This window comes from Plectrocnemia conspersa, unplaced genomic scaffold (genome assembly GCF_051122295.1).
Source record: "Plectrocnemia conspersa isolate PC_06_02 unplaced genomic scaffold, ASM5112229v1 ptg000009l, whole genome shotgun sequence".
Classification (NCBI taxonomy): domain Eukaryota; kingdom Metazoa; phylum Arthropoda; class Insecta; order Trichoptera; family Polycentropodidae; genus Plectrocnemia; species Plectrocnemia conspersa.
In genome coordinates this window covers 12,772,201-12,785,027 of record NW_028277173.1, presented here as the reverse complement: position 1 = coordinate 12,785,027, position 12,827 = coordinate 12,772,201, and the positions used below count along the sequence as shown (strand labels likewise).

At 30.1% G+C, this 12,827-nt stretch overlaps 1 protein-coding gene across 4 annotated transcripts in view; it reads right to left on the bottom strand.

Annotated features, from left to right (window-relative positions):
* trh (PAS domain-containing protein trachealess) overlaps nucleotides 1–12,827 on the bottom strand; it is a 221,874-nt gene that overhangs the window by 45,985 nt on the left and 163,062 nt on the right. For all 4 annotated transcript variants that reach the window (XM_088191700.1, XM_088191701.1, XM_088191702.1 and 1 more), the window contains one exon: nucleotides 3,758–3,996. In XM_088191700.1, coding sequence (XP_088047826.1) covers nucleotides 3,758–3,996 — 239 coding nt within the window. The remainder of the gene's footprint in view (nucleotides 1–3,757; nucleotides 3,997–12,827) is intronic.

The following is a 12,827-nucleotide window of genomic DNA, read 5'->3' as shown; positions in this document are numbered from 1 at the left end:
AAATTTATGTTTTACAGAGTTATCATTTTAATAATAATTTAATTAAAAAATATATTTACAGTTGTGTTGCAAGTGTTGATTATTTTTTAGTATTTTACTATACACGTTTATTTTTTACTTAAATCTCAACATTTTCTTTTCACAGTCACATCCCGACATAATCATGTTCGTCGTGTCGTTTCATAAAAAGCAAACAATGCTAAAGCGATACAGGCTTCCGATGCGATAGTTACTCGATTTAATGATAGTTAATTTTACCCAACAGACCGAAAGCATTCGCCGTACTTGAACGATGGTATGCCTTAATTAGACGTAGAATATTTGATGTGAAGTTTGAAGAATTCATTACGGAATGAAAGCTGCGACTCGTTAACTACACATATGGACACATGCCATCGTTAATTGTTTTCTTATAATGTCGCTCCTCATATAAGGAGGTATAATCATAAATCATACGTGTGAGTATTATACGCATAGATACGAGGCGTTTATCTGAATGTATCGGAAGACATTTAACTTCAACAATAAATTATTCCATACTACTAGGTATGTGTTTATACGGTGCAATAATATACTATCTAAGTCGTGTGAATGGATTTGTATAATCTGAAATTTCAAGTCAGTTCAAGTCGGTGCATGCGACATAAAGGTAAGCAATCTGCACTGGATGTTCCCCGCTGAATTGTTGACAAATCGTATATTTGGGTATTTTATATCCTCGCTAGTCCTATTTGGTATTCAGGCTACATCTTGTTTCTTTGGCTTTGAGATAATTTTTCTGTAAATTCCCCAGCAAGAAAATCGCGTGGGTGTGGGAACGTCGCGTAAAGCGGATGCTGATTTTCAAACTAGCAAATTGTGTACACCACTATGTATGTATGTGGTATGTGCAAATAATAAATATGTAAAATAGTCTGTATTGGTAAAAAAATAAAAATAAAATTCAGAGACTTCGCACAGCTTATTTTATATTAGGTTAGTACAAATAAACATAAGCATCTTTAAGAAAATCATTTAGTAAACCTTAATAAGCGAATTGTTATTTAATTTATATTTTAAGAAATATTAAGCCAAAACCCGTTGTTAAGAATATACTTTGACTTTTACAGAATACTATTATACTTGGCACTAGTGTAAAGTAGTATTCTGTTTCAAAAGTTTACTGCATTGAGTGTTTAATTTTTAACAAAATAAATACTTCCTAATGTATTATACATCCAGCAAATATATGATATTTCATATATAGAAATTTCACTAACGCGTGTTTTATTGGTACTATATTATGGTTTGCATGATCTTATGTATTTATTTGTAAATATTGATTCAAAGTGGCGATAAGGCTTTCAGTTGGAAGGGACCACCGTCCGCACGTTTCTCGGAAGCGGTTGAAATTTGAGAAGCGCTGCTATGCGGGGTGGATGCGAATGTTTTACTTTCATGACATGTTTATAGAGATAATCAGATCTTGCTCGCAGAGTGGAGGAGGCATTACAGATTCAAATGTGAACATGACAAGTCGAGTTAAAGCAATGGGGAAGCAACTCCTCAACTCGAGACTGCATACTTACTCCATTGCATAAGCTATATTATTATTGTATAAAACGTTACAATATATTAAAATCGATTCACTTTTAATTCCTCAAGTGTATTATAAATGTAAACTAATTTGGGGCTTGCAAATCGGATTAAGTGTTGTATAATACCCCCGCGCGGATGAGCTAGCCCGTAAAAATGGCTCGCATTGTCGTACAATTTAAATATGCACAGTTACTAATTTAATATAAGGGGGTCGGGGGATGGATTTAACAAGCTCTGTAAAGGTATCGTTAGCGTGATTGTTAGTTAGTTTGATTAGTGCTTACGGCGGGGGCCCTGGAGGGCATTGTCGGTGAATTAATTTGTCTATTTTGTATGCAGAGTCCGATTTTGGCAGAGTTAGTGTTTATTTGATAGAGCCACCAGCGAAGGGGTGGTGATGAAGCAATTTATAATGTAGAAATTTCATAAAGCAATGTACGGAATGTGTAAATAAAATGATACTAATACTAATAATTAATTAAAGCCTATAACATTTAACGGTCTCTTTAACTTTATCGTAGGGTGTACATTTTATACAAATAACTTAATTTATAAAAATAGTATAACAACACTTTAATATCAACAAAAAAATTAGGAATACTTCAAGAATAATTTTAGTTTACTATTTTATTAAAAAAATAACTACTAGTATTAATTAAATATAAATAATATGGAATATTATATAAGTCATAAAATCTACTATGTAGGCTTTTATTGGTACACTAAGAATTTTAAATAGAAAATTATGTTTCTTTTACGAATAATTTATTAATAATATATAAAAAATAAAATAAATTGTATTTTTGTAAAACACATTTTTGTAAAAAAATTATGTGATATATATTATACTTATTTATAATTTTATTGGAATTTTAAATATATTTTAATTTAATCTAATATTGTAATTTAATTTTTTTATTATTATTTTTAGTTTGTATTATATATTCCACAGTTTTGTGCGATTATTATATAATACTTTTTTCCCCTTCAGGGGTTCCTCAATGGTCCTACCTGGGACCTCTGCTCTTCGCGGTATTTATTAATTATATAAATTCAGCAGTAGCAGATTCAAATTTTTTTCTGTACGCAGATGATTTAAAATTGTTTAAGTGCATTCGGTCTGTTGCGGGCTTCTTCTCTCTATAGAATAATTTAAATTCTCTATAGAGATGGACTTCCATTAATTATCTACCCTTTTTTGTCGGAAACCTGTATCATTTTCTTAATCCTGGTTACCATCAGATGATTCCCGCGATCTCGGTGGGATTATTTTTATAATAATAATACAATATATTGTTTATTTGTTTTACATCGTGACACATTGGGGTAACCTGTTAGGTCACGATGGACTAAATTTAATTTAATATCTTCAATTTAGCAGATAATTCTAGATATTTAACATATATTTGTATATATAATACAATAAAAGCATGAAATATGTATCTAATCAATGATTTTAAGCTTATCAACATTTAATTGGTTAAATTATTTTAATATTTCATCACGTAAATCTCTTTTTATAAAATACAACAATATTATTCTCATTTAATAATCGGTTGAATACATTTCAAAAGTCAGTGTTTTACATTTTTAATTGCAATGTGATTTATTTTAAATTATATTTTCAATATTTTTGTGTATTATATAATATTTTTCAATTAATTTGCCAATATTAAATGAATAAATACCTTTTTGAATGAACAATCATTTCGATGAAAATTTTCTAAGTAATAATAATACTATTTTAGTCAAACCATGAAGTATGGTAACCCCATATATTATATATATGTGTATCCCTAATCCAAGAGCGTGGGGGCGTTTAATTCGATCATGACACCCTAATGGGAGCTTTGTGGCTGCTTTGTTGGCTTATAATTCCACCCCGCCGAGCTTTCCTTCCACCATGTCTCTAACAAATGTAAATTATTTATTTCCACATTTTTTCCCTTCAAACCTAACCGAATTACGAACAATTCGTCAATACAATAGAACGACTCAAGATAAAACACACATGCGGTTAAAAGAAAGGTTCAGAAATTAGATTTGAAGTCTGCTGTCATCGTTTGTGTACATATTTGAACAATGGTTTTGTACTCCCCCAAGGATAACAAAATCTGTTCACTTCACTATATCTGGAATCCCCACATTCTATACATAATAAATTAAATAAACAGTTTACCTTTTAAAGTTTTGCTTGAAGGCGGGTTGTCTCGACTCCAAGGCGGATCGCCGTGACCAGAAAAATCCCTAAGTTTTAAATAACTGATTGTCAGCCTTATGATTGAGGCTTTATCCAATTGTGAGGTTATAGCCGCCGGTAAAGGCAACATTTTAGCTAACTCATAAAACTCATAATTCTCCTTCCCTCTTCTGGACCGCGCCGCATCTCGAGACTTCTCCTTCCGCAACTCGAGAATACTGTGAACATAAAAAATAAACGAACAAAATTAATATAATGAATTACTTTATATGGTATATATATATAAAATATATAAATAACGGTAATTGTTTCGTAATAATCTTTATAAGGGAGCGCTTCCTGGTGAACGAATCCATTGTTTTGTCCGTTAGTCATCAGGAAGTTACAAAATTCTCATTACAAATAAGGCGTATTAATTGTATAATTTAAATGTATAGAGTATATATGTATATTTATATATTAATATAATAAATATATCATGCAAAAATAAAAGTATTAAAGCTAAATTATAAAAAGATGCATCACAAAAATATGTTGAATAGCATTAACTAGATAAATTTACGATTCCATCGCCACACCATACGCGATCTGCCATAAAACAGTGACAAATCAAATTGCTCTAGACACCTTACTCAGCAAAGTCATAAAACGAAGTACTTTTAGCTTCGACAAAACATATTGGAGCGAATAAATCCTTTAAAGTTTAACACGAGATTCACAGTACAATACTGTTGATAAAATATAGGACGAGCCAAAAACCTAGCTATAGAAGTAATATTTATCTCAACTGGCAATTTTTATTTTATTTATAAATATTTGTTTGCTATGTATCTGATAAAAACTTTGTTCATTAATGTTACAGTTATACAAAGGTTTATATCCAATACCAGATATTATTATTGCTTTTAGTTCCTTCATATTACGTGGCTTAGATAATAATCAATAGCTGTAAGCGACATTGAAAGTCAAACATCTTTTTACCAATTATTTTTCAACAGATAATAAACACATATTATGGGTGCAAAAAACTATTTGGATATAAATTTAAATTCCCGTGTAAAATACTAATTAAAATGTCAGATTATCGTCAGTTTTTCTCTTTGACACATCATTAACTAAAATTGGATAATATATTTTGACATTATATTTATTTGTATATTGTATTGTATTATTCTGTTCTTTAAGCATTTATTAAATTTTACATTTTTAAAGATAATTAATATTAAATTTAACTGTTTTTAAAAAAAAATAATAAGCTTGACTTACAAATTAAATTTACAAAATTAACAATATCTTAGCAACTCAATAAATATGTATAAAACATTCACTACTTCTGTGTAATACAAGGAGTTAAAAATAATTTAATTTAAAAACGGAAACAATAAATTTAGCCGGCAGCATTGTGTCGTTGTTAAAAAAGCGTCAAGATAAGGGCAATTCCTTATTTTATCTCACCCTCGGGACTGTTTTTCCACAACCCACTAACCCCTTATTCAGAACCCGTATAACAATTTACAGTAGCCGGACTAAACGCAAATATTTACATTATATGTTTACTGCGGTACAATACGAATATACTCCAGTATATTTATAGTTATTTAACAATTTTTTTTATTAATAAATTAGCTGCCGATAGTATCATGTCTAGGACGAGATGAAACCAAGTCGGACGACCTGAAAGGAAAAGCAGTAAAACCAGGTGTGTCATAAAAAAGCATCTCTCGTTCTTTGCAATGCGCAAGGGTAGCAAAAAGGGGGTGGAGAAAAAGTCGTTTAGATGATTAGAGTAAATGCGTTCCGAGAAGACACCCCCCACATAACGGTACACAAGACCCACGTTTACATATGGTCAGTGAGGAAAATGCTTCGATTGGTAATTTATTACATGTTCGATTATTTATTAAAAATAAAAAAACAAAAATATATATGGAGATATTCAGAAAAGAAATATTCAAAGCTAGGATAAATAAACTAATTTTAATTGCAAATTAATTCTAAGATTGCTCCAATATAAATGTTAAAAGCTTTCAAATAGGCATTATCAAAAAATGCAGTTTTGTTTAAATAAATATAAATCCTAAAACTGTTTCCCTTTGATAATATTTTCTTGCACATTTGACGTTCTACAAAAAATATAAATACAGGGATCAATGACTTAAAAATGATAATAATACAATAATATATCTTTTGCAAAAATTCGCTCGAGAGTAAATGATACAAGTCAAAATAAGAAGTCACAAAATAAGAAGTAACTGTTGATTAAATATGCAATAAATACTTTAGACAGTATATTTATATCATCTCAAATAAAATATACAAATCATAAATATCTACTCGTATATTTTAATGAAAGATTATTTTTATATGTTAAATATTATCTTTAATATAGACATAAAATTGTTGTAAATTTAATCAGTAAAAAATAATTATATAATAAGATATATACTGAAATAATATAATATATATTGTATATTTCATATATTTTTATATGCCTAAATTTCTCGAGAATTATAGAGAAATTTATGAAAAAATCTCATTTTTTGAGAAATAAGTAGCGCATATGCATATTTATCTTAAATTATAAAAAGAAAACTTGTAAACGCTTGTACATCTACAAGTCCATATACAATAGTTATGAATTTTGTTAATACATGAAAAATTGAAATGTCAAGTCAAATAATTTTTAATTAAAATATAATGGTACATAAAAAAATCTTTGAAATAAATGTTGTAAGGTAAAATATAGATATATTATACTTAAGTTGACCTTTTATTTTAAAATTTTATAATATTTCTGTATGATTTTTATTTTAAATGGTTTACAATCTATCAAAACAAAACCTATAATTTTAAGTTTTTTTCGTGATAAAGATAATTTTATATATCAGAATAACATTTTTCAACAAATATTTAAAAGTCGTTGTTTTCTTAACTTCAAAAAAATAAAAAGAATAATAATATTTATATTAGGTATATTGGTTATAATAACCGTTTCCTAATAATTTTAAAATATCGTAGGAAAAGCCAAAAGAATTTTTAAATATATTAAATTATAGTAAAGATCAAAGTTCCTATTAAACTATATTTTATCGAATACCTTGACTGTTGATACGTCTAGTGTTTTTTTCTGAGAATTATTTCTCGAGACTTTTTAAAAAAAATCGAAATTCTAATTTTTCAAGAATTATTATTTTTTGAAAATTTAATTTGTATGAATATTTTAAAATGTTTTACAGCTACTGAATTGTTTATACTATTGCATAAGAACTGATGGGTCCGTGCCAGATGTTACAAAATATGCACGCTTTCTTGGAAGCTTTCAATAGAGATCGAAAATATTTGAATGGAAAAATATTTGTCAACTATTCTAATCAGCCTTTTTTTGTGATCTAAGAACTAGATTAATAATCAAATTTGGTGATCTAAAAACTAGATTAATAATCAGTTAAAAACAGCTCTACGTGGGAATTTTCAGACTGAATGGTACTTATCACACAGCTACGTCATCAAATTCACCTGTCGGCGAGCTTAATTCTCATTTAAATATGAAATAGTAAAATGCAGCTTTTATTCACAATTTTTTCTACAATTTGGCTATAAATACAGGGGCTCAAGATTTCTTTCACTCGTCGCTCTGTAATCAATTTAAGTAGAACGATCCGTTCTGGTCCTTCGATTATTCCAGTCTATTATAACAAATCATGATCCTAATACAGTTGCTCCTTTTAAACGATTATCCAATTCTCTATCTATCAAGAATATACAGATATCTACAAAAATATATTGTATTATTATAATCACATACTATATATAACATATATTTTTTAAATATCAAAATTTTTGGAGTGTTACCGAAAATTAGAATTATCATTTGTCGAGAAATGAAAATCATAAAGAAATGAGAATGGCTAGTTGTAACTGACTCAATAAACTAAAGCGGGTATAACTTTAAGTGTGATAGGAACAGATGAGAATCATTCGCCAAATATATAATGAGGTACAATTTTTATTGGGTAATAAAAATATTCTATTTATTTATATAGTGACCACACACATATATGTATATAGTGAATTGACGCACATTTCGTCTAAGTAGCCTGGCCCTGTGTCACGTCACCTAAGGGTATGTCGTGTCGGTGGCAGCACTTTTATGACGGAGCTGCTCCGGGAGGCCATCAAGCGTCGCAGCAGAATTTAACTCACCTGGGAATCGAACCCGAGACGCCCCACACCCTGCCCTGAGGGACTCGGACAATAACGACGAGGGAGGCGCCGGTGCGTGTTCAATTACCACCGGACGAATACCTACGTGGCGAAAACTTAAGCACCACTATCGGGTCCGAATTCGGATACATACCTACGTACCACGCCAAAGAGCTTTATGTAATAAAACATGGATGGGAGACGAATGTGCCGATGGAGTTGGGTATTCCGAGCAAAAAGTTCTCCATGTACATGAAACTATAATGTTGTGTTTTATAGTTGAAATATTATGTATATATATGCATCTACAGTTTCGAAAAATGTACAGTGAATGTTTGTCATATATTGAAGAACTATTACACAAAATCATGTATTAGTATCTATTTTTTAGGGAATAAATCAAATTTTACTTCAAGTGGCACTTGCTACACCTGTACATAGATTGAATTGAAAAATATACACCTTCACCTTGTCCTGTGGGGTGATTTAACGAGAGCTTTTTCTTCCTACAACGCTTTAAGAATATTCAAGGGGCCACTATGATGGTGTGAATTTCAAATTCCCACAGGAGGAGGGTTCTGGACCTTTTTTAACACTTTTAGTATCGCCTTTAAAGTTTAAACCCGAAATGACGCACTTCATTTACATTTATTGCTCACCGCGAATACTGCTTATATTTCTTTAAAAATGTTTGATTAGACAATTTGCAAAGAATAAATTTAGATTTATTAAAGAGGGGTTTTATACAAATTTATGGTACGGATATTTACGAAGAGTAAAATACAATTGCGTAGGGACACCGATGCTATTTAATTTGAACTAAGTGCCAATATTCAAAGAAAATCATAAAACAAAACTCTTTAGCGGCTAATAAAAAAATATAAAATGCAAGCACTTAAACGGCGCATCAAATCTCAAAAACTTATTAGAGATAGCAGTGCAATAAACATTCAAAGGATATACATATGTGGATAAACACCTAAATACATGCATAGTAGCTAAATAAAAAAAATGGCAAATGAATAAATTTAAATGTACATAGCATATAAAGGATTACGTACATAGAAGTCCCAAAATAAAAAAAATTGAGTACGTATTTAAATATTTGTTGGTGCTCATCTGGACTGCATATTCAGATATTTAAAAATAAAATTGTCTCCTAAAATTTATGATGGCAGAATTTTTCCTAAGTGTACAATTTAAATGAAATAGTATGTTATATGAATATGCTAAAAAATGCCAACTACGACCACTAAAAACATATGTGGTAAAGATGGTTTAAAAAAATCGAACGGGAAATTACAATATCAATAACAATCCTGGATGTGGGAGACCAGATAATGTCCTGGCTGTGAAAATGGAAGCAAATCTTACACAAATCAGCTGATCGAGAAACTAAATCAGTCGACTTCAATAATATAGACACCTTAAGAAGATTGAGAAGGCTTGGAGACAAAGTGTATTGGATCCACATAATTTGAGCAAAGAAAAAAGTCGGCCCATATCCACATATCTCAAGAGCTTCTGGATTTTGAAGCTGGTCACCTTTTCTCGATTATTTAATAATCGGAGATGAGAAATAGCAAAGGTATTTACATTATGAAACTCTTAAATCTGGCCAGACAATAACAGCAAACTTATATTGTGATCAGTTGGATCGTTTTCACAAGGAAATAAAAATAAAATAGGTCAGAATCTGTCAAGAGAAGTCGAATAGTTTTACAACACGATACGCGTCTCTAATGAGGCGAAATTGACTCAATAAAATCAAGGAATTTGGCTGGAAGGTTTTATCTCATCTACTGTATCTTCCAGACCTTGCTATTTCTGACTATTATTTATTAACATCAATGCAGTATGAAAAACATCAAAATACAGACGGTGTGAAAAGGGGGGCTATTGGAATATTTTGCATCAACATATAAAAAAATTAAAAATGTCCGATAGGCGAAAGAAAGTTATATCTTTAGAAATAAATTATATTTAAATTAAAATAAATATTTAAAAGTGATTTTTTGCTGTATATAATAAGATATATTAAGTAATCCCACAAAGAACATCGTTTTTCATAATAAAATCAATGATGCGAATAGTAGACAAAGTTAAACAATAATGTACATATAATCATAGAAATCTAAAAATATTAGAGTATTTATTTTATATAGATTAAAATACAAATAAATATAATATGTGATTAGAACAGCAGAGATTAACTTTTAATTAATATATTTCTCCGATTATTAAATTCATGTGGTAGGCATCCCTAGACGAACTTTATGTTGAGAGCAACTCAGCGTATTTTGCAGCGGTGGCAGAAAAAATGACGAGGGAAAATAAGAGAAGGAGTGATAAAAAGTTTGGCAAAGGTGTCAGTTCCCAGCGGAATTCGAAACGGTCGAGGGTTAGTTGTTTTACTCACATGTGGGATGTTACACCATAGTAGCAATTGAACCAATTTTATTCGCCATATAAAGAATTTCGATTCCAGTTAATCCAATCATAACCGGTTTCCTGTTTAATTTCGACTAAATATGGTATAATTAATATATGACAGCCAAATGACAGGTCCACAATGGGGTGCATTCTGATTAGACGCCTCATGACCGTTCGTGATTAGTGCACTTGTATCTATATATGTGTGCGTAATGAACAGTATATGTATTATGTCCAACCCCTCTAATAAACGTTTACTTGCAATAATCAATGACCGAACACGTGACCTGTCCCTGCCCTTCGGGGGATAGTTTGCCCCGGGCTATAGGTATGAAAGAAAAATTCATATTCCGCACACAACAACGGTCGAATAGTAATGAGTTAATTTAGTGCGACATATTTGGCTATATATGAGTATTATTGATCTATATATATGTTAACAAATATTTCTTTTGAAGGCAATATTAAAACGCCCTTCTCGATTGATCTTATTTAGAATTGATTCCCCTATTCTTCACAATTCTTTCAACTGACCAAACCAGACCCAAGGTCCGAAATATCTAACGTAGCTGATTGCTAATGAGGTATCAATAAATATCGTTTGTCTTTGACCAAGCAACTATTGAAAGGGGATGTGTTGCAATGTATATTATGTTATGTATATATACCACACAGAAGTTGTTAGACTGGTCTTCATAAGATAAAAAACAGAAGGAGCGGTGTAGATTTTTTGCCGTTGTTCCAAAGTATTAATATATATTTTATACTACTTAATTTAAGCAGATAATATATTTAAAAATTAAATATAAATGCATTATTTTTCTATAAATGTATTAAAATAATGTATTGTAACTTTTTATAATTATTATATTGGCATGTTATTAACTCTAAATTTACTTTATATATATATGAGTATTTTAACGTTACTTTTGACATGTTTAGAATCCATGGCAAAAATTCTAAGAAAACTTTTTATAACAATATTACGACTTACAATACGTGATAAATAAATGAAGCATACCTAAATCGAATTTTAACTAATAGTAGAGCGCAAAAAACAGTTATCACTTCTCAGAAGTCAAAAATTCACGTCAAAAGCAATAAAATTGTGCCGTCGCCTCAGTAGTGGGCACGCTTGGTAAGCTAGCGTTCACACTACGACTTTTATAATAATATTATAAATTTAACGAGGAGCATATAAACTGAATTTTGACCAATAAGAGAGCGCAAAAAACATTTATACCTTCTCAGAAGTAAAAAAATCCACGTCAAAAGCAATAAAATCGTGCCGTCACGGTAAACACGTATTATAATATGACTTCATTGAATTGACATATTTAAAAAAAATTCGAGATAGATTCGATACTGTTTTATTTTTGAGGGAAAACCCAAAAATTTATTGTTTAGAATCAAATCGCCATTGCAGCTTTTTTAAATATTTCTATTTAACTAAGATTCATGATGCATTTTTCTGACCAAATTTAAGGGAGGCAAAATGCCCCCACTAACACTTTCCAATTATCGGAAACTGCGCTCAATCAGTGCCATTTTATGTATTTATAAAATAGTTGCAAGGTCATTTATGTAATCATCGCCTCTTTGTGATACAAAGCAGATAAAAAGCGGATTAGATCTTAAATGACATGGAAAAATAGTTTTTTCTCTCTGCCGAATATGCGTTAAGGGATGATGTCCAAATTCACCTTATTCGGGAATATCATCCCCTTCCATTTCCCAAGGGGACGTTTCAATCAGTATTGCCTAGTGTATACTATATATATATATATATATATATAATATAAATACGAAATAATATAATATTAAAAAATATAATCAATCAAAATGTAGTGTTAATGGAAAAAAATGTTTGATGTATGAGGTTATTGGTGAAAATATGATGTCCGCCGTTACAATATATCACTGTGATAACATTTAGAAGAATAAACAGAAACAAGTTGGGATTTGGGCACGTAGAGGAGGAGGTCGGGGAAGCGATGTTTATATTGAAATCTGGACGTTAGCTCGTGGCTGGGTCGCATCCAAAGTGCTGAAAATGAGACACGCCCTAACCCTGAAGGGTGTGCGTGTGGGGTAGGTAACGGATTTTCTCGTCACGTGGGTATATCTATCTATATAAAAATATAACAATACATTTTATAAGGTAACATTAAAATATTAATAATAATTTAATTTTTTTATTAGTCGTATTCAATTTAGTAATCTGAACTGAATATTTTTTTAATAATCTTGCAGAAATTTTAAATCAATTAAAATATTTAATACATGTTAGTATTTTTCATACTTATATATTCTAAGCAATGTGATAAGTATGTAAGCTCTTCAAAAACATGTATTATATTAAATTATATTGAACAATAGTTTAGCACTTATTCTTTGTCACAAAGGTATAATA